Source organism: Artemia franciscana, unplaced genomic scaffold (genome assembly GCF_032884065.1).
Source record: "Artemia franciscana unplaced genomic scaffold, ASM3288406v1 PGA_scaffold_683, whole genome shotgun sequence".
Taxonomy (NCBI): Eukaryota; Metazoa; Arthropoda; class Branchiopoda; order Anostraca; family Artemiidae; genus Artemia; species Artemia franciscana.
In genome coordinates, this window is record NW_027062706.1 from 205,711 (window position 1) to 230,001 (window position 24,291).

General features: G+C 32.2%; 1 protein-coding gene across 1 annotated transcript in view; it reads right to left on the reverse strand.

The window, feature by feature from the left end:
• LOC136042143 (inner centromere protein A-like) overlaps window positions 1-17,274 on the reverse strand; it is a 41,500-nt gene extending 24,226 nt beyond the window's left edge. The window contains exons 1-2 of the mRNA XM_065727059.1: window positions 17,063-17,274; window positions 4,850-5,038 (exon numbers count right to left, since the gene is read on the reverse strand). Coding sequence (XP_065583131.1) covers window positions 4,850-5,038; window positions 17,063-17,274 — 401 coding nt within the window. The remainder of the gene's footprint in view (window positions 1-4,849; window positions 5,039-17,062) is intronic.
• Between the last annotated feature and the right edge of the window lie 7,017 nt (window positions 17,275-24,291).

Below are 24,291 nucleotides of genomic sequence, written 5' to 3' on the forward strand. Positions count from 1 at the left end.
ACCAAAGACAATGGGACATCGAAGAATGTTGTATATTCGGAAGTTTTACGTAGTTAAAAACATATATATATATATATATATATATATATATATATATATATATATATATATATATATATATATATATATATATATATATATATATATATATATATCTTTCAATATTCACAGGTGGGACACAGGGACACAACTGCAATGGCGCATAACAACTTACGCGTGGGGGAGGGCTTGGGGTTTTACTATCTAGAATTTTTTGTTTCCATTTGCCTTAATATTTTTTTTAGGCTTCGGATATGTCGGATGAAACCTACATAGTCACAATTTATAGTGAACTATATAAACCCTTCCTATAGCTTTATCTAAGTGTCTTTCTTAAAAGTCTATATTCGTTCTTTATTATAGTTAAAAAAAAATTGAAGCTTAGTAAACACTACTTTGGAAATGTCAAGAGCAAAAATGGTAAATTGAAATTTGAAACCATATTGGCCAAAACGAATTATAAACTTAGTAACATAAGAAAAGGTATCTTACTAGACAAATATTTCTAATCCACTGCTTTAAAACTGAAATTACATACGGAATTGGTCCTGGATCCTGGTTATTCCAGAAAGATTTTGAAAGAAATGTTCCAAATAGGTTGCTAGCTGCCACTGCAGCCCATATGTTAAGTGGCAGCTGTGAAGCCTTTTTTGGGGGATTTTACAGCATGCAATTATCCGGTCAAGTCACTGCTCAATTATCAATCCAATTACGTTTTTGCAATAGAAGAACTACCCCAGCAGAAGCCATATTGCACTGTTAACCCTAAAGTTTCCCTTTCAGTGGGACATAATAGATTAATCTGGTTCAAAATCGCTATGAACATAACCTGAGCATAAAACGTACTTTTGATGCTTCAGTCTTCATCCCCCCATCTTCTACAATACTACAGATTAAAGTTAATCTGCATTTTCCGATATTCGTACTTTTTACATTACTAAATAAAAAAGTACTACTTTACATCTGCTGTTTCGAAGGTTTTGGCCCCCCATAAAAAAATCCTGCGTACGTGCCTGCTAAAATATGATGAAAATATAGTGTTTTAGTAACAAAATTACGGAAACTGCAACAGAGAATTATGGAAAGCATGCCATCCAGGACCAATTATATCAAATACCTAGTCTAATCACCACAAAATACTAAATGTTTAATAAAAATATACCTGCATAGATACCGTTTATCTCGCTCATGCTAAGATGATCATCTCCGAGTGGACATAGAAAAACAGTTTCATTACAGATCAAGAACAGTGTTGTCACTCTCTGAGTCAAGTTGAAATTCACAACATGAGATATGACACTCTTTAATGGAGAAGGTAGAAACGCAAGTTACTCTATGTATACCTTTGAGGCGGCTATTAGTGATCGTTTGGCAGATTATTGAACCATTTTGCAATTTACCGTTTGCCAAAAAACTTGGTTGATGTGACGCACATTACTCTACATATACCTTTGCTGTGGCTATTAGTGATCGTTTGGTAGATTACTGAACCATTTGGCAATTTATCATTTACCAAAAAACTTGGTTGATGTGACGCACATTACTCTATGTATACCTTTGCTGAGGCTATTAGTGATCGTTTGGAAGATTATTGAACCATTTTGCCATTTACCATTTGCCAAAAAACTTGGTTGATGTGACGCACATTACTCTACATATACCTTTGCTGTGGCTATTAGTGATCGTTTGGTAGATTGCTGAACCATTTGGCAATTTATCATTTGCCAAAAAACTTGGTTGATGTGACGCACATTACTCTATGTATACCTTTGCTGAGGCTATTAGTGATCGTTTGGATGATTATTGAACCATTTTGCTATTTACCATTTTCCAAAAAAATTGGTTGATGTGACGCACATTACTCTACGTATACCTTTGCTGTGGCTATTAGTGATCGTTTGGCAGATTACTGAACCATTTTGCCATTTATCATCTTGGTTAATGTGACGAACATTACTCTATGTATACCTTTGCTGTGGCTATTGGTGATCATTTGGCAGATCATTGAACCATTTTGCAATTTACTATTTGCCAAAAAACTTTGTTAATGTGACGGACATTACTTTAAGTATACCTTTGCTGTGGCTATTGGTGACCATTTGGCAGATCATTGAAGCATTTTGTAATTTACCATTTGCCAAAAAACTTGGTTAATGTGACGCACATTACTCTATGTATGCCTTCGCTGAGGCTATTAGTGATCGTTTGGAAGATTATTGAACCAATTTGCCATTAACCATTTGCCAAAAAACTTGGTTGGTGTGACGCACATCAACCAAAGGTATACTCTATGTATACCTTTGCTGTGGCTATTAGTGATCGTTTGGCGAATTACTGAACCATTTTGCCATTTACCATTTGCCAAAAAACTTAGCGTATGTGACGCACATTACTCTATGTATACCTTTCCTCTGGCTATTAGTGATCGTTTGGCAGACTATTGAACCATTTTGTAATTTACCATTTGCCAAAAAACTTGGTTGATGTGACGAACATTAATCTATGTATACCTTTGACGTGACTATTAGTGATCGTTTGGCAGATCATTGAACCATTTTGCAATTTACCATTTTCCAAAAAACTTGGTTAATGTGACGAACATGACTCTATGTATACCTTTGCTGTGGCTATTAGTAATCGTTTGGCAGATTATCGAACCATTTTGCCCTTTACCATTTGCCAAAAAACTTGGTTGATTTGACGCACATTACACGAATTTGACTTGGAGTTGACGTTTCGCACGCGTCATTGATGCAGTTATCCCACTGTTATTCATTCTCCAAGAAATTCAGAGTTGGCATGCACTACGGTAAGTGTCATGTATAGTACCGTTTACAGTTCTCAAACACTCAAAGGACGTCGGACCGGGTACATTCACCAAAAGTAGGCGTAGAAAGAAGCATTCATGTAGATTGGGGTGAACGGTGTAGAGTCTTCCTATCGTGGTATCTTTGAAGATGGTAGGTTGGCCGTCGACTGACTTATCGTGTTTTCGAAGTTCAAATACTTTATTTTTAGTATTCCACGTGTAATACGAAGGCACTTCAGTATACAGCAGTTTTTTTGCAAAAGAATCATTTTTGAATAGCGAAAAGAAAGCAGTTAACTTTGTATCCGGGGGATTCAGGGCTCTTTGTTGCAAGTTTTATTCCGAAAAATAAACACGTTGACCATTTTGTAAATGTACCGTTAAGTGAACAATAGCTTGACTACGCTCATGTATCTGAAATGAAAGAATTTGCCAAACAGCTTCATTACTGCTTATGTATCTTCCAGCCTAATATTGTACGATTTCGTCGATATCTTTGATTTCGGACTGCAAGCCAAAAACTGCCATGTCACTGCATATCATATAATCCCTTATCAACATTTTCATCAGGTATTTCAGTGGAAATCACATCATCAATTTTGTTAGAACTAATTTTATTATGTAGCCAGATTAGTATATGTGCGTGTGGCAAACCTCGTTTTGCCATTCCACTGAGTACATCCAGTATCGCACTGACCAAAACACTTCAAGTTTTACTATTTAGTTTATCAGTGATTTTAAATTTTGGCAGAAGACATCGGCCGTAAACTCATGTCTATGAACCACCGATTTTCCTTGAAGTAAAAGCTGTTGTATCTCGTCCCAAGATTAATTACATGTAAATGTAATAAATGAATCTGGACGACCATGGAGACGAACAAACGCAATAGCATCTTCAGCATATTCATGCATATGAAGGGGATTGCCAGCATATGACGAAGGTAAAATCGTTAATCTTCCAACGTTTATGGTATTACCGTCATTTACGACTGCATCTCGCAAATGAATGTATTGTTCAGAGCGAAGCTTGGTCTGATTCAGCCGGATAAATAGCAAACGTTCAGATTCAATTTTTGCATACATATCAACGACGTATTGTTGAAGCAATTGACGTCATTTTAAAATATAATTGTCTTCATCCTGCCGAATCATTAGTCTATAGGAATAATAAAGCATTGCACTGCATTTCTTATTCATTTCTTTGTTAGTGGCTCGATTCATCAATTTAATATTAAAGTGATAGCCGTCGGCTCCATCTAAAAAAATAATAGGATATTGTAGGGCATCGTAGCATCGATGAGTTTCAGCGATTCTTACCAACTGAGCGTTTCGCTTATGAAGAATAATATCTCGAGGTAAAAACTGTTCACCGACCATAACGACTGCCATTTCGTTGATAGTTGGAGAATTGTATCTACGCATATGTTGGCCAGGAGGCATTTTGTCAGCGGAAATAAAAATTTTATGCGTATCAGTAGGCATCAAATCGATAGCTGTTTTGAACAGATGCACTAAATAATTATTTTCATGGAAAAGATGTTGCAATTGGGAAACGATTGTACTTTCAACGTTGGGAGAAATTTCGCAACGTGTATTCAATTCAGAATTTCTATCGCTGGTGAAGTACAATTGTAAAAAATTATGATTCTCCCCTGAGAATGGTAGAAGGGACCCTGCTCTATGATAAATTTGCCCTTTTACTTTGAAAGTAGGCATAAATTGATCTGTATTTTCGATTTGGGTACCAAACGACGTCATTTGGAAACATGAGTTATATTTTATGATCTGTGATAAAAAAAACGCTTAGATTCTGACGTAGTTCCAGTAAGCAAAGTCTTTAATGGCTTTGGTGGTGCAGCCAATAGAGGAAGTTTAACTTTTCCTGAGGCGCAACACATTCCCATTGTTTCACCATTGAATTTCAAGGCCTTGCAATACGAACAAATTTAAGACATAGTCCCGATTTGAACATATCTACTATAATCGTCGACTGGGCTGTACCTGAATGCCAGGCGATAATTTTCAGGTTGCTCGTGTGATCCCTCGGCTCGCTTTTTTTTCTTACTTTCTTTATCAGCTGCAAGCCTGTTTTCTTGCTGTTCTTGTGATTCCTCGACACGCCTTCTTCTTTCACTATATCTTTTAGCAGCAAGTCTGGTTTCGCGTTGCTCTGGTAGTTCCTCGAAACGCCTTCGTTGACATAAATTGCACATTCATAATCTAGCATTATCCCTTGAAGCCGCAAATCTGTTTTCACGTTGCTCTTGTGATTCCTCGACACGACTTCTTTTTTTACTTTTTCTTTCAGCAGCAAGTCTGGTTTCGCGTTGCTCTGGTAGTATCTCGACACGCCTTCGCTGACGTAAATTGCACATTCCTAATCTGGCCCTTTTTCTTTGAATCGCAAGCCTGGTTTTGCTTTTTGGTAACATTCCATGTCATTGACAGTTGGAGAAATCTCCACGTGCCAAGCTTGCTAAAGTTCAACAATTTATAATAAACCTCAAATTTAAGTATCTTTTTTAAGGTTTTCAAATTACATTAATCTATTGTCAAAATTTTTCGAAATATTTATGCAATTCCCAGTTTTTATATTTAAACCCTCAACACAAAAATACATACAACTTATTTATATATATATATACTAGCTGTTGGGGTGGCGCTTCGCGCCACCCCAACACCTAGTTGGTTAAACCTAGTTGGTTAAACCCTCAACACAAAAATACATACAACTTATTTATACACCTTATTTATACACAACACCTAGTTGGTTAAACCCTCAACACAAAAATACATACAACTTATTTATATATATATATACTAGCTGTTGGGGTGGCGCTTCGCGCCACCCCAACACCTAGTTGGTGGGGGCGCTTCGCGCCCCCCCCCAAGCCCCCCCGCGCGCGTAAGTCGTTACGCGCCATATTAGTTACGCGCCATTGTAGTTGTGTCCCTATGTCCCACCTGTGAATATAGATATATATATATATATATGTGTTTTTAACTACGTAAAACTTGCGAATATACAACATTCTTTGCTGTCCCATTGTCTGTGCATATAAATAGATTGTTTACCGACTCTTGAAAATGCAACATATAATGGTCCATGGGAAAACAATCCGTATTCAGATCTATACCTCATGATTCTAATGATTGCCCTTGAGCTTTGTTGATGGTGATTGCTAATCTACCATTCCCTGTGTCGCCATCGTCATTTATATATCCCCTTGTGCCCCCCGGCATCCCCTTTGTAGTTTTGTCCCTGTGTCCCGGTCGTCATTTGTGTCCCGGTGTCCCAGTCTGTGATTTCTCTTTGAGTGTCCCGGGCGTCATTTATATTCCATGTGTCCCGGTGTCTTGGTCGTCATTTATATCCCCCTGTGCCCCCCGGCGTCCCCGTTGTAGTTGTGTCCCTGTGTCCCGGTCGTCATTTATATTCCCTGTGTCCCGGTCGTCATTTGTATCCCGGTGTCCCGGTCTGTATATACATTCGTTTTTTAGTTTTGTTTTTCTCCTTTATTTTTTTCCTTTTTTATTTTTTTTCTTTTTTAGTTTATTTAGATTTTTAGATTTTTTAGTTTTTTTATTAGTTTTTTTTTTTCTTTTTAGTTTTTTTGTAGTTTTTACCTTTTTTTTAGTTTTTTTAGTTTTTTTTACTTATATCCTGGTCGTCATTTATACTCCCTGTGTCCCGGTCGTCATTTGTGTCCCGGTGCTTTGTTGATTGCTAATCGAACATTCCTTTTGTCCCGGTCGCTTTCTCTTTGAGTGTCGTCATTCATATTCCCTATGTGCCGGTGTCCCGGTCGTCATTTGTGTCCCGATGTCCCGGTCTGTAATTTCGTCAGTTGAAAACTTATGATGAAATAAATTTTTTATTTTTTCCCTTTTTTTTGTTTTTAGTTTTTTTTTATTGGTTTTTACCTTTTTTTAGGTTTTTTAGTTTTTTTCTTTTTTCTTTTTAGTTTTTTTTGAAGTTTTTATCTTTTTAGTTTTTTTATTTTTATTTATATTTTTTTAGTTTTCTTTTTCTCCTTTATTTTTCAGTTTTTTCCTTTTTTTAGTTTTTTTTTTCTTTTTTAGTTCTTTTAGTTTTTACCTTTTTTAGTTTTTTTTAGTTTTTTTAGTTTTTTAGCTTTTTTTATTTTTTTTTTATTAGTTTTTAGTTTATTTTATGTTTTTTTCCTTTTTTTAGTTTTTTTTTTTAGTTTTTTTATCTTTTTTTAGTTTTTTTTTAGTTTTTAAGCTTTTTTAGATTTTTTTTATTTTGTTTTCTTTTTTTTTGTAGTTTTTACCTTCTTTAGATTTTTGCTTCTTTTATATTAATGCTAAAGCCAAAGTTCGAACCTGGAACCTCTTAAACCTAGAACCTGGAACATAACGCCTTATCAACTCAGTACATCGGCTTGAATACATTCGTTTTTGAATTGGTATATGATGACGTCATATTATATGATGAAAAAAATTTTTTGTTTTTTTTTCCTTTTTTTCTTTTTTGTTTTTTTATTGGTTTTTACCTTTTTTTTTAGCTTTTTTAGTTTTTTTTCGTTTTTTCTTTTTAGTTTTTTTGTAGTTTTTATCTTTTTTATTTTTTTGTATTTTTATTCATATTTTTTTAGTTTTCTTTTTCTCTTTTATTTTTCAGTCTTTTCCTTTTTTTAGTTTTTTTCTTTTTTAGTTTTTAGTTTTTTTTAGTTTTTTACCTTTTTTTAGTTTTTTTAGTTTTTTAGATTTTTTAGTTTTTTTATTAGTTTTTAGTTTTTTTTGTAGTTTTTGCCTTTTTTTAGTTTTTTCAGTTTTTTTTAGTTTTTAGTTTTTTACCTTTTTTTATTTTTTTTAGTTTTTTAGCTTTTTTAGTTTTTTTTTTCTTTTTAGTTTTTTTTGTAGTTTTTACCTTTTTTAGTTTTTTTTTCTTATTTTGTATTAGTGTGAAATAATTCAGACGTCATATGCGGACAAACCCGACATCACCTGATCCACAGATCCACAGATCCACAGACAACTTATCTATATATATAAAAATAAGTTGTCTGTGTGTGGATCTGTGGATGGATCAGGTGACGTCACCTGAAAAAACGGGATCAGGTGACGTCAAAACTGAAAAAACTAAAAAAAGGCAAAAACTACAAAAAAAACTAAAAACTAATAAAAAAAATAAAAAAGCTAAAAAACTAAAAAAACTAAAAAAAGGCAAAAACTACAAAAAAAACTAAAAACTAATAAAAAAGCTAAAAAACTAAAAAAACTAAAAAAAGGCAAAAACAACAAAAAAACTAAAAACTAATAAAAAAATAAAAAAGCTAAAAAACTAAAAAAACTAAAAAAAGGTAAAAAACTAAAAAAACTAAAAACTAAAAAAAACTAAAAAAAAGGTAAAAACTGAAAAATAAGCTAAAATAAAGGTAAAAACCAATAAAAAACTAAAAAAAAAACTGAAAAAACTAAAAAAAGGCAAAAACTACAAAAAAAACTAAAAACTAATAAAAAAAGTAAAAAAGCTAAAAAACTAAGAAAAATAAAAAATAAAAAAAAAAAAAATAAAAAAAAGGAAAAAACTGAAAAATAAGCTAAAATAAAGGTAAAAACCAATAAAAAACTAAAAAGAAAAAAAGGAAAAAACTAAAAAAAATTTTCATCTAAAAAACTAAAAAAAACTAAAAAAGGTAAAAACTAAAAGAACTAAAAAAGAAAAAAATAAATGACGACACTCAAAGAGAAAGCGACCAGGACAAAAGGAATGTTCGATTAGCAATCAACAAAGCACCGGGACACAGGGAGTATAAATGACGACCAGGACATAAGTAAAAAAAAAACTAACAAAACTAAAAAGAAGGTAAAAACTACAAAAAAACTAAAAAGAAAAAAACTAAAAAAAGGCAAAAACTACAAAAAAAACTAAAAACTAATAAAAAAGCTAAAAAACTAAAAAAACTAAAAAAAGGCAAAAACTACAAAAAAAACTAAAAACTAATAAAAAAAATAAAAAAGCTAAAAAACTAAAAAAACTAAAAAAAATAAAAAAAGGTAAAAAATTAAAAAAACTAAAAAATAAAAAAAACTAAAAAAAAAGGAAAAAACTGAAAAATAAGCTAAAATAAAGGTAAAAACCAATAAAAAACTAAAAAAAAAACTGAAAAAACTAAAAAAAGGCAAAAACTACAAAAAAAACTAAAAACTAATAAAAAAAAGTAAAAAAGCTAAAAAACTAAAAAAAACAAAAAAACTAAAAAAAGGTAAAAAAATAAAAAAAAATAAAAAAAAAATAAAAAAAAGGAAAAAACTGAAAAATAAGCTAAAATAAAGGTAAAAACCAATAAAAACTAAAAAGAAAAAAAGGAAAAAACTAAAAAAAAATTTCATCTAAAAAACTAAAAAAAACTAAAAAAGGTAAAAACTAAAAGAACTAAAAAAGAAAAAAATAAATGACGACACTCAAAGAGAAAGCGACCAGGACAAAAGGAATGTTCGATTAGCAATCAACAAAGCACCGGGACACAGGGAGTATAAATGACGACCAGGACATAAGTAAAAAAAAAAACTAACAAAACTAAAAAGAAGGTAAAAACTACAAAAAAACTAAAAAGAAAAAAAAACTAAAAACTAATAAAAAAACTAAAAAATCTAAAAATCTAAATAAACTAAAAAAGAAAAAAAAAGGAAAAAAATAAAGGAGAAAAACAAAACTAAAAAACGAATGTATATACAGACCGGGACACCGGGATACAAATGACGACCGGGACACAGGGAATATAAATGACGACCGGGACACAGGGACACAACTACAACGGGGACACCGGGGGAAACAGGGGGATATAAATGACGACCGGGACACCGGGACAGGGAATGGTCGATTAGCAATCACCATCAACAAAGCTCAAGGGCAATCATTAGAATCATGAGGTATAGATCTGAATACAGATTGTTTTCCCATGGACCATTATATGTTGCATGTTCAAGAGTCGGTAAACCTGACAATCTATTTATATGCAAAGACAATGGGACAGCAAAGAATGTTGTATATTCGCAAGTTTTACGTAGTTAAAACCATATATATAAAAACTAAAAACTAATAAAAAAAATAAAAAAGCTAAAAAACTAAAAAAACTAAAAAAACTAAAAAAAAGGTAAAAAACTAAAAAAACTAAAAAATAAAAAAAACTAAAAAGAAGGAAAAAACTGAAAAATAAGCTAAAATAAAGGTAAAAACCAATAAAAAACTAAAAAAAAACTGAAAAAACTAAAAAAAGGCAAAAACTACAAAAAAACTAAAAACTAATAAAAAAGTAAAAAAGCTAAAAAACTAAAAAAAAATAAAAAAACTAAAAAAAGGTAAAAAACTAAAAAAAATAAAAAATAAAAAAAAACTAAAAAAAAGGAAAAAACTGAAAAATAAGCTAAAATAAAGGTAAAAACCAATAAAAAACTAAAAAGAAAAAAAGGAAAAAACTAAAAAAATTTTCATCTAAAAAACTAAAAAAAACTAAAAAAGGTAAAAACTAAAAGAACTAAAAAAGAAAAAAATAAATGACGACACTCAAAGAGAAAGCGACCAGGACAAAAGGAATGTTCGATTAGCAATCAACAAAGCACCGGGACACAGGGAGTATAAATGACGACCAGGACATAAGTAAAAAAAAACTAACAAAACTAAAAAGAAGGTAAAAACTACAAAAAAACTAAAAAGAAAAAAAAACTAAAAACTAATAAAAAAACTACAAAATCTAAAAATCTAAATAAACTAAAAAAGAAAAAAAAGGAAAAAAATAAAGGAGAAAAACAAAACTAAAAAACGAATGTATATACAGACCGGGACACCGGGATACAAATGACGACCGGGACACAGGGAATATAAATGACGACCGGGACACAGGGACACAACTACAACGGGGACACCGGGGGAAACAGGGGGATATAAATGACGACCGGGACACCGGGACAGGGAATGATCGATTAGCAATCACCATCAACAAAGCTCAAGGGCAATCATTAGAATCATGAGGTATAGATCTGAATACAGATTTTTTTCCCATGGACCATTATATGTTGCATGTTCAAGAGTCGGTAAACCTGACAATCTATTTATATGCAAAGACAATGTGACAGCAAAGAATGTTGTATATTCGCAAGTTTTACGTAGTTAAAACCATATATATATATATATATATATATATATATATATATATATATATATATATATATATATATATATATATATCTATATTCACAGGTGGGACATAGGGTCACAACTACAATGGCGCGTAACTATTATGGCGCGTAACGACTTACGCGCGCGGGGAGGCTTGGGGGGGGGGGCGCGAAGCGCCCCCTCCAACTAGGTGTTGGGGTGGCGCGAAGCGCCACCCCAACAGCTAGTTTTTATATATATAGAAGATATAGAAGATATAATCTGGCGTAACAGACAAAGTGTAACAAACATAACACACAGACAACTTATTTATATATATATAGAATAGATAAGATGTCCTTCTGTCTGTCTGTCTGTCGAGTGACGTCATTGTATAACTTCTGAATTATTTCGTCATATACCAATTCAAAAACGAATATATTAAAGCCGAAGTAGCTGAGTTGGTAAAGCGTTATGTTCCAGGTTCCAGGTTCGAAACTTGGCTTTGTCATTAATACAAAAGAAGGAAAAAAACTAAAAAAGGTAAAAACTATAAAACAAAAGTAAAAAGAAAATACTAAAAAAAACTGAAAAGCTAAAATACTAAAAAAATAAAAAAAGGTAAAAAACTAAAAACTAAAAAAGAAAAAAACTATAAAAGAAACTAAAGAAAAGCTAAAAACTACAAAAAAACTGAAAGAAAAAAACAACTAAAAACTAATATAAAAAACTAAAAAAAAAAAAAAAATTAAAAAGAAAAAAAACTAAAAAAAAGGAAAAAAACTGAAAAATAAAGGATAAAAAGAAAACTAAAAACCGGGACAAAGGGAATGTAAATGACGACTGGGACACTCAAAGAGAAATTACAGACTGGGACACAAATTACGACCGGGAAATATAAATGACGACCGGTACACTCTAAGATAAATTACAGACCGGGACACCGGGACACAAATGACGACCGGGACACCGGTACACAGGGAATATAAATGACGACTGGGACGCTCAAAGAGAAATTACAGACTGGGACACTGGGACACAAATGACGACCGGGATACTGGGAATATAAATGACGACCGAGACACAGGGACACAACTACAAGGGGGATGACGGGGGTACAGGGGGATATATAAATGACGACGGGGACACAGGGAATATTCTATTAACAATCACCATTAACAAAGCTCAAGGGCAATCATTAGAATAATCAGGAATAGATATGAATATGTAGTGTTTTTCCCTTGGACAACCAAAGACAATGGGACATCGAAGAATGTTGTATATTCGGAAGTTTTACGTAGTTAAAAACATATATATATATATATATATATATATATATATATATATATATATATATATATATATATATATATATATATATATATATATATATATCTTTCAATATTCACAGGTGGGACACAGGGACACAACTGCAATGGCGCATAACAACTTACGCGTGGGGGAGGGCTTGGGGTTTTACTATCTAGAATTTTTTGTTTCCATTTGCCTTAATATTTTTTTTAGGCTTCGGATATGTCGGATGAAACCTACATAGTCACAATTTATAGTGAACTATATAAACCCTTCCTATAGCTTTATCTAAGTGTCTTTCTTAAAAGTCTATATTCGTTCTTTATTATAGTTAAAAAAAAATTGAAGCTTAGTAAACACTACTTTGGAAATGTCAAGAGCAAAAATGGTAAATTGAAATTTGAAACCATATTGGCCAAAACGAATTATAAACTTAGTAACATAAGAAAAGGTATCTTACTAGACAAATATTTCTAATCCACTGCTTTAAAACTGAAATTACATACGGAATTGGTCCTGGATCCTGGTTATTCCAGAAAGATTTTGAAAGAAATGTTCCAAATAGGTTGCTAGCTGCCACTGCAGCCCATATGTTAAGTGGCAGCTGTGAAGCCTTTTTTGGGGGATTTTACAGCATGCAATTATCCGGTCAAGTCACTGCTCAATTATTAATCCAATTACGTTTTTGCAATAGAAGAACTACCCCAGCAGAAGCCATATTGCACTGTTAACCCTAAAGTTTCCCTTTCAGTGGGACATAATAGATTAATCTGGTTCAAAATCGCTATGAACATAACCTGAGCATAAAACGTACTTTTGATGCTTCAGTCTTCATCCCCCCATCTTCTACAATACTACAGATTAAAGTTAATCTGCATTTTCCGATATTCGTACTTTTTACATTACTAAATAAAAAAGTACTACTTTACATCTGCTGTTTCGAAGGTTTTGGCCCCCCATAAAAAAATCCTGCGTACGTGCCTGCTAAAATATGATGAAAATATAGTGTTTTAGTAACAAAATTACGGAAACTGCAACAGAGAATTATGGAAAGCATGCCATCCAGGACCAATTATATCAAATACCTAGTCTAATCACCACAAAATACTAAATGTTTAATAAAAATATACCTGCATAGATACCGTTTATCTCGCTCATGCTAAGCTGATCATCTCCGAGTGGACATAGAAAAACAGTTTCATTACAGATCAAGAACAGTGTTGTCACTCTCTGAGTCAAGTTGAAATTCACAACATGAGATATGACACTCTTTAATGGAGAAGGTAGAAACGCAAGTTACTCTATGTATACCTTTGAGGCGGCTATTAGTGATCGTTTGGCAGATTATTGAACCATTTTGCAATTTACCGTTTGCCAAAAAACTTGGTTGATGTGACGCACATTACTCTACATATACCTTTGCTGTGGCTATTAGTGATCGTTTGGTAGATTACTGAACCATTTGGCAATTTATCATTTACCAAAAAACTTGGTTGATGTGACGCACATTACTCTATGTATACCTTTGCTGAGGCTATTAGTGATCGTTTGGAAGATTATTGAACCATTTTGCCATTTACCATTTGCCAAAAAACTTGGTTGATGTGACGCACATTACTCTACATATACCTTTGCTGTGGCTATTAGTGATCGTTTGGTAGATTGCTGAACCATTTGGCAATTTATCATTTGCCAAAAAACTTGGTTGATGTGACGCACATTACTCTATGTATACCTTTGCTGAGGCTATTAGTGATCGTTGGGATGATTATTGAACCATTTTGCTATTTACCATTTGCCAAAAAAATTGGTTGATGTGACGCACATTACTCTACGTATACCTTTGCTGTGGCTATTAGTGATCGTTTGGCAGATTACTGAACCATTTTGCCATTTATCATCTTGGTTAATGTGACGAACATTACTCTATGTATACCTTTGCTGTGGCTATTGGTGATCATTTGGCAGATCATTGAACCATTTTGCAATTTACTATTTGCCAAAAAACTTTGTTAATGTGACGGACATTACTTTAAGTATACCTTTGCTGTGGCTATTGGTGACCATTTGGCAGATCATTGAAGCATTTTGTAATTTACCATTTGCCAAAAAACTTGGTTAATGTGACGCACATTACTCTATGTATGCCTTCGCTGAGGCTATTAGTGATCGTTTGGAAGATTATTGAACCAATTTGCCATTAACCATTTGCCAAAAAACTTGGTTGGTGTGACGCACATCAACCAAAGGTATACTCTATGTATACCTTTGCTGTGGCTATTAGTGATCGTTTGGCGAATTACTGAACCATTTTGCCATTTACCATTTGCCAAAAAACTTAGCGTATGTGACGCACATTACTCTATGTATACCTTTCCTCTGGCTATTAGTGATCGTTTGGCAGACTATTGAACCATTTTGTAATTTACCATTTGCCAAAAAACTTGGTTGATGTGACGAACATTAATCTATGTATACCTTTGACGTGACTATTAGTGATCGTTTGGCAGATCATTGAACCATTTTGCAATTTACCATTTTCCAAAAAACTTGGTTAATGTGACGAACATGACTCTATGTATACCTTTGCTGTGGCTATTAGTAATCGTTTGGCAGATTATCGAACCATTTTGCCCTTTACCATTTGCCAAAAAACTTGGTTGATTTGACGCACATTACACGAATTTGACTTGGAGTTGACGTTTCGCACGCGTCATTGATGCAGTTATCCCAGTGTTATTCATTCTCCAAGAAATTCAGAGTTGGCATGCACTACGGTAAGTGTCATGTATAGTACCGTTTACAGTTCTCAAACACTCAAAGGACGTCGGACCGGGTACATTCACCAAAAGTAGGCGTAGAAAGAAGCATTCATGTAGATTGGGGTGAACGGTGTAGAGTCTTCCTATCGTGGTATCTTTGAAGATGGTAGGTTGGCCGTCGACTGACTTATCGTGTTTTCGAAGTTCAAATACTTTATTTTTAGTATTCCACGTGTAATACGAAGGCACTTCAGTATACAGCAGTTTTTTTGCAAAAGAATCATTTTTGAATAGCGAAAAGAAAGCAGTTAACTTTGTATCCGGGGGATTCAGGGCTCTTTGTTGCAAGTTTTATTCCGAAAAATAAACACGTTGACCATTTTGTAAATGTACCGTTAAGTGAACAATAGCTTGACTACGCTCATGTATCTGAAATGAAAGAATTTGCCAAACAGCTTCATTACTGCTTATGTATCTTCCAGCCTAATATTCTACGATTTCGTCGATATCTTTGATTTCGGACTGCAAGCCAAAAACTGCCATGTCACTGCATATCATATAATCCCTTATCAACATTTTCATCAGGTATTTCAGTGGAAATCACATCATCAATTTTGTTAGAACTAATTTTATTATGTAGCCAGATTAGTATATGTGCGTGTGGCAAACCTCGTTTTGCCATTCCACTGAGTACATCCAGTATCGCACTGACCAAAACACTTCAAGTTTTACTATTTAGTTTATCAGTGATTTTAAATTTTGGCAGAAGACATCGGCCGTAAACTCATGTCTATGAACCACCGATTTTCCTTGAAGTAAAAGCTGTTGTATCTCGTCCCAAGATTAATTACATGTAAATGTAATAAATGAATCTGGACGACCATGGAGACGAACAAACGCAATAGCATCTTCAGCATATTCATGCATATGAAGGGGATTGCCAGCATATGACGAAGGTAAAATCGTTAATCTTCCAACGTTTATGGTATTACCGTCATTTACGACTGCATCTCGCAAATGAATGTATTGTTCAGAGCGAAGCTTGGTCTGATTCAGCCGGATAAATAGCAAACGTTCAGATTCAATTTTTGCATACATATCAACGACGTATTGTTGAAGCAATTGACGGCATTTTAAAATATAATTGTCTTCATCCTGCCGAATCATTAGTCTATAGGAATAATAAAGCATTGCACTGCATTTCTTATTCATTTCTTTGTTAGTGGCTCGATTCATCAATTTAATATTAAAGTGATAGCCGTCGGCTCCATCTAAAAAAATAATAGGATATTGTAGGGCATCGTAGCATCGATGAGTTTCAGCGATTCTTACCAACTGAGCGTTTCGCTTATGAAGAATAATATCTCGAGGTAAAAACTGTTCACCGACCATAACGACTGCCATTTCGTTGATAGTTGGAGAATTGTATCTACGCATATGTTGGCCAGGAGGCATTTTGTCAGCGGAAATAAAAATTTTATGCGTATCAGTAGGCATCAAATCGATAGCTGTTTTGAACAGATGCACTAAATAATTATTTTCATGGAAAAGATGTTGCAATTGGGAAACGATTGTACTTTCAACGTTGGGAGAAATTTCGCAACGTGTATTCAATTCAGAATTTCTATCGCTGGTGAAGTACAATTGTAAAAAATTATGATTCTCCCCTGAGAATGGTAGAAGGGACCCTGCTCTATGATAAATTTGCCCTTTTACTTTGAAAGTAGGCATAAATTGATCTGTATTTTCGATTTGGGCACCAAACGACGTCATTTGGAAACATGAGTTATATTTTATGATCTGTGATAAAAAAAACGCTTAGATTCTGACGTAGTTCCAGTAAGCAAAGTCTTTAATGGCTTTGGTGGTGCAGCCAATAGAGGAAGTTTAACTTTTCCTGAGGCGCAACACATTCCCATTGTTTCACCATTGAATTTCAAGGCCTTGCAATACGAACAAATTTAAGACATAGTCCCGATTTGAACATATCTACTATAATCGTCGACTGGGCTGTACCTGAATGCCAGGCGATAATTTTCAGGTTGCTCGTGTGATTCCTCGGCTCGCTTTTTTTTCTTACTTTCTTTATCAGCTGCAAGCCTGTTTTCTTGCTGTTCTTGTGATTCCTCGACACGCCTTCTTCTTTCACTATATCTTTTAGCAGCAAGTCTGGTTTCGCGTTGCTCTGGTAGTTCCTCGAAACGCCTTCGTTGACATAAATTGCACATTCATAATCTAGCATTATCTCTTGAAGCCACAAGTCTGTTTTCACGTTGCTCTTGTGATTCCTCGACACGACTTCTTTTTTTACTTTTTCTTTCAGCAGCAAGTCTGGTTTCGCGTTGCTCTGGTAGTATCTCGACACGCCTTCGCTGACGTAAATTGCACATTCCTAATCTGGCCCTTTTTCTTTGAATCGCAAGCCTGGTTTTGCTTTTTGGTAACATTCCATGTCATTGACAGTTGGAGAAATCTCCACGTGCCAAGCTTGCTAAAGTTCAACAATTTATAATAAACCTCAAATTTAAGTATCTTTTTTAAGGTTTTCAAATTACATTAATCTATTGTCAAAATTTTTCGAAATATTTATGCAATTCCCAGTTTTTATATTTAAACCCTCAACACAAAAATACATACAACTTATTTATATATATATATACTAGCTGTTGGGGTGGCGCTTCGCGCCACCCCAACACCTAGTTGGTGGGGGCGCTTCGCGCCCCCCCCAAGCCCCCCCGCGCGCGTAAGTCGTTACGCGCCATATTAGTTACGCGCCATTGTAGTTGTGTCCCTATGTCCCACCTGTGAATATAGATATATATATATATATATGTTTTTAACTACGTAAAACTTGCGAATATACAACATTCTTTGCTGTCCCATTGTCTGTGCATATAAATAGATTGTTTACCGACTCTTGAAAATGCAACATATAATGGTCCATGGGAAAACAATCCGTATTCAGATCTATACCTCATGATTCTAATGATTGCCCTTGAGCTTTGTTGATGGTGATTGCTAATCTACCATTCCCTGTGTCGCCATCGTCATTTATATATCCCCTTGTGCCCCCCGGCATCCCCTTTGTAGTTTTGTCCCTGTGTCCCGGTCGTCATTTGTGTCCCGGTGTCCCAGTCTGTGATTTCTCTTTGAGTGTCCCGGGCGTCATTTATATTCCATGTGTCCCGGTGTCTTGGTCGTCATTTATATCCCCCTGTGCCCCCCGGCGTCCCCGTTGTAGTTGTGTCCCTGTGTCCCGGTCGTCATTTATATTCCCTGTGTCCCGGTCGTCATTTGTATCCCGGTGTCCCGGTCTGTATATACATTCGTTTTTTAGTTTTGTTTTTCTCCTTTATTTTTTTCCTTTTTTATTTTTTTTCTTTTTTAGTTTATTTAGATTTTTAGATTTTTTAGTTTTTTTATTAGTTTTTTTTTTTCTTTTTAGTTTTTTTGTAGTTTTTACCTTTTTTTTAGTTTTTTTAGTTTTTTTTACTTATATCCTGGTCGTCATTTATACTCCCTGTGTCCCGGTCGTCATTTGTGTCCCGGTGCTTTGTTGATTGCTAATCGAACATTCCTTTTGTCCCGGTCGCTTTCTCTTTGAGTGTCGTCATTCATATTCCCTATGTGCCGGTGTCCCGGTCGTCATTTGTGTCCCGATGTCCCGGTCTGTAATTTCGTCAGTTGAAAACTTATGATGAAATAAATTTTTTATTTTTTCCCTTTTTTTTGTTTTTAGTTTTTTTTTATTGGTTTTTACCTTTTTTTAGGTTTTTTAGTTTTTTTCTTTTTTCTTTTTAGTTTTTTTTGAAGTTTTTATCTTTTTAGTTTTTTTATTTTTATTTATATTTTTTTAGTTTTCTTTTTCTCCTTTATTTTTCAGTTTTTTCCTTTTTTTAGTTTTTTTTTTCTTTTTTAGTTCTTTTAGTTTTTACCTTTTTTAGTTTTTTTTAGTTTTTTTAGTTTTTTAGCTTTTTTTATTTTTTTTTTATTAGTTTTTAGTTTATTTTATGTTTTTTTCCTTTTTTTAGTTTTTTTTTTAGTTTTTTTATCTTTTTTTAGTTTTTTTTTAGTTTTTAAGCTTTTTTAGATTTTTTTTATTTTGTTTTCTTTTTTTTTGTAGTTTTTACCTTCTTTAGATTTTTGCTTCTTTTATATTAATGCTAAAGCCAAAGTTCGAACCTGGAACCTCTTAAACCTAGAACCTGGAACATAACGCCTTATCAACTCAGTACATCGGCTTGAATACATTCGTTTTTGAATTGGTATATGATGACGTCATATTATATGATGAAAAAAATTTTTTGTTTTTTTTTCCTTTTTTTCTTTTTTGTTTTTTTATTGGTTTTTACCTTTTTTTTTAGCTTTTTTAGTTTTTTTTCGTTTTTTCTTTTTAGTTTTTTTGTAGTTTTTATCTTTTTTATTTTTTTGTATTTTTATTCATATTTTTTTAGTTTTCTTTTTCTCTTTTATTTTTCAGTCTTTTCCTTTTTTTAGTTTTTTTCTTTTTTAGTTTTTAGTTTTTTTTAGTTTTTTACCTTTTTTTAGTTTTTTTAGTTTTTTAGATTTTTTAGTTTTTTTATTAGTTTTTAGTTTTTTTTGTAGTTTTTGCCTTTTTTTAGTTTTTTCAGTTTTTTTTAGTTTTTAGTTTTTTACCTTTTTTTATTTTTTTTAGTTTTTTAGCTTTTTTAGTTTTTTTTTTCTTTTTAGTTTTTTTTGTAGTTTTTACCTTTTTTAGTTTTTTTTTCTTATTTTGTATTAGTGTGAAATAATTCAGACGTCATATGCGGACAAACCCGACATCACCTGATCCACAGATCCACAGATCCACAGACAACTTATCTATATATATAAAAATAAGTTGTCTGTGTGTGGATCTGTGGATGGATCAGGTGACGTCACCTGAAAAAACGGGATCAGGTGACGTCAAAACTGAAAAAACTAAAAAAAGGCAAAAACTACAAAAAAAACTAAAAACTAATAAAAAAAATAAAAAAGCTAAAAAACTAAAAAAACTAAAAAAAGGCAAAAACTACAAAAAAAACTAAAAACTAATAAAAAAGCTAAAAAACTAAAAAAACTAAAAAAAGGCAAAAACAACAAAAAAACTAAAAACTAATAAAAAAATAAAAAAGCTAAAAAACTAAAAAAACTAAAAAAAGGTAAAAAACTAAAAAAACTAAAAACTAAAAAAAACTAAAAAAAAGGTAAAAACTGAAAAATAAGCTAAAATAAAGGTAAAAACCAATAAAAAACTAAAAAAAAAACTGAAAAAACTAAAAAAAGGCAAAAACTACAAAAAAAACTAAAAACTAATAAAAAAAGTAAAAAAGCTAAAAAACTAAGAAAACTAAAAAAACTAAAAAAAGGTAAAAAACTAAAAAAAATAAAAAATAAAAAAAAAATAAAAAAAAGGAAAAAACTGAAAAATAAGCTAAAATAAAGGTAAAAACCAATAAAAAACTAAAAAGAAAAAAAGGAAAAAACTAAAAAAAATTTTCATCTAAAAAACTAAAAAAAACTAAAAAAGGTAAAAACTAAAAGAACTAAAAAAGAAAAAAATAAATGACGACACTCAAAGAGAAAGCGACCAGGACAAAAGGAATGTTCGATTAGCAATCAACAAAGCACCGGGACACAGGGAGTATAAATGACGACCAGGACATAAGTAAAAAAAAAACTAACAAAACTAAAAAGAAGGTAAAAACTACAAAAAAACTAAAAAGAAAAAAACTAAAAAAAGGCAAAAACTACAAAAAAAACTAAAAACTAATAAAAAAGCTAAAAAACTAAAAAAACTAAAAAAAGGCAAAAACTACAAAAAAAACTAAAAACTAATAAAAAAAATAAAAAAGCTAAAAAACTAAAAAAACTAAAAAAAATAAAAAAAGGTAAAAAATTAAAAAAACTAAAAAATAAAAAAAACTAAAAAAAAAGGAAAAAACTGAAAAATAAGCTAAAATAAAGGTAAAAACCAATAAAAAACTAAAAAAAAAACTGAAAAAACTAAAAAAAGGCAAAAACTACAAAAAAAACTAAAAACTAATAAAAAAAAGTAAAAAAGCTAAAAAACTAAAAAAAACAAAAAAACTAAAAAAAGGTAAAAAAATAAAAAAAAATAAAAAAAAAATAAAAAAAAGGAAAAAACTGAAAAATAAGCTAAAATAAAGGTAAAAACCAATAAAAACTAAAAAGAAAAAAAGGAAAAAACTAAAAAAAAATTTCATCTAAAAAACTAAAAAAAACTAAAAAAGGTAAAAACTAAAAGAACTAAAAAAGAAAAAAATAAATGACGACACTCAAAGAGAAAGCGACCAGGACAAAAGGAATGTTCGATTAGCAATCAACAAAGCACCGGGACACAGGGAGTATAAATGACGACCAGGACATAAGTAAAAAAAAAAACTAACAAAACTAAAAAGAAGGTAAAAACTACAAAAAAACTAAAAAGAAAAAAAAACTAAAAACTAATAAAAAAACTAAAAAATCTAAAAATCTAAATAAACTAAAAAAGAAAAAAAAAGGAAAAAAATAAAGGAGAAAAACAAAACTAAAAAACGAATGTATATACAGACCGGGACACCGGGATACAAATGACGACCGGGACACAGGGAATATAAATGACGACCGGGACACAGGGACACAACTACAACGGGGACACCGGGGGAAACAGGGGGATATAAATGACGACCGGGACACCGGGACAGGGAATGGTCGATTAGCAATCACCATCAACAAAGCTCAAGGGCAATCATTAGAATCATGAGGTATAGATCTGAATACAGATTGTTTTCCCATGGACCATTATATGTTGCATGTTCAAGAGTCGGTAAACCTGACAATCTATTTATATGCAAAGACAATGGGACAGCAAAGAATGTTGTATATTCGCAAGTTTTACGTAGTTAAAACCATATATATAAAAACTAAAAACTAATAAAAAAAATAAAAAAGCTAAAAAACTAAAAAAACTAAAAAAACTAAAAAAAAGGTAAAAAACTAAAAAAACTAAAAAATAAAAAAAACTAAAAAGAAGGAAAAAACTGAAAAATAAGCTAAAATAAAGGTAAAAACCAATAAAAAACTAAAAAAAAACTGAAAAAACTAAAAAAAGGCAAAAACTACAAAAAAAACTAAAAACTAATAAAAAAGTAAAAAAGCTAAAAAACTAAAAAAAAATAAAAAAACTAAAAAAAGGTAAAAAACTAAAAAAAATAAAAAATAAAAAAAAACTAAAAAAAAGGAAAAAACTGAAAAATAAGCTAAAATAAAGGTAAAAACCAATAAAAAACTAAAAAGAAAAAAAGGAAAAAACTAAAAAAATTTTCATCTAAAAAACTAAAAAAAACTAAAAAAGGTAAAAACTAAAAGAACTAAAAAAGAAAAAAATAAATGACGACACTCAAAGAGAAAGCGACCAGGACAAAAGGAATGTTCGATTAGCAATCAACAAAGCACCGGGACACAGGGAGTATAAATGACGACCAGGACATAAGTAAAAAAAAACTAACAAAACTAAAAAGAAGGTAAAAACTACAAAAAAACTAAAAAGAAAAAAAAACTAAAAACTAATAAAAAAACTACAAAATCTAAAAATCTAAATAAACTAAAAAAGAAAAAAAAGGAAAAAAATAAAGGAGAAAAACAAAACTAAAAAACGAATGTATATACAGACCGGGACACCGGGATACAAATGACGACCGGGACACAGGGAATATAAATGACGACCGGGACACAGGGACACAACTACAACGGGGACACCGGGGGAAACAGGGGGATATAAATGACGACCGGGACACCGGGACAGGGAATGATCGATTAGCAATCACCATCAACAAAGCTCAAGGGCAATCATTAGAATCATGAGGTATAGATCTGAATACAGATTTTTTTCCCATGGACCATTATATGTTGCATGTTCAAGAGTCGGTAAACCTGACAATCTATTTATATGCAAAGACAATGTGACAGCAAAGAATGTTGTATATTCGCAAGTTTTACGTAGTTAAAACCATATATATATATATATATATATATATATATATATATATATATATATATATATATATATATCTATATTCACAGGTGGGACATAGGGTCACAACTACAATGGCGCGTAACTATTATGGCGCGTAACGACTTACGCGCGCGGGGAGGCTTGGGGGGGGGGGCGCGAAGCGCCCCCTCCAACTAGGTGTTGGGGTGGCGCGAAGCGCCACCCCAACAGCTAGTTTTTATATATATAGAAGATATAGAAGATATAATCTGGCGTAACAGACAAAGTGTAACAAACATAACACACAGACAACTTATTTATATATATATAGAATAGATAAGATGTCCTTCTGTCTGTCTGTCTGTCGAGTGACGTCATTGTATAACTTCTGAATTATTTCGTCATATACCAATTCAAAAACGAATATATTAAAGCCGAAGTAGCTGAGTTGGTAAAGCGTTATGTTCCAGGTTCCAGGTTCGAAACTTGGCTTTGTCATTAATACAAAAGAAGGAAAAAAACTAAAAAAGGTAAAAACTATAAAACAAAAGTAAAAAGAAAATACTAAAAAAAACTGAAAAGCTAAAATACTAAAAAAATAAAAAAAGGTAAAAAACTAAAAACTAAAAAAGAAAAAAACTATAAAAGAAACTAAAGAAAAGCTAAAAACTACAAAAAAACTGAAAGAAAAAAACAACTAAAAACTAATATAAAAAACTAAAAAAAAAAAAAAAATTAAAAAGAAAAAAAACTAAAAAAAAGGAAAAAAACTGAAAAATAAAGGATAAAAAGAAAACTAAAAACCGGGACAAAGGGAATGTAAATGACGACTGGGACACTCAAAGAGAAATTACAGACTGGGACACAAATTACGACCGGGAAATATAAATGACGACCGGTACACTCTAAGATAAATTACAGACCGGGACACCGGGACACAAATGACGACCGGGACACCGGTACACAGGGAATATAAATGACGACTGGGACGCTCAAAGAGAAATTACAGACTGGGACACTGGGACACAAATGACGACCGGGATACTGGGAATATAAATGACGACCGAGACACAGGGACACAACTACAAGGGGGATGACGGGGGTACAGGGGGATATATAAATGACGACGGGGACACAGGGAATATTCTATTAACAATCACCATTAACAAAGCTCAAGGGCAATCATTAGAATAATCAGGAATAGATATGAATATGTAGTGTTTTTCCCTTGGACAACCAAAGACAATGG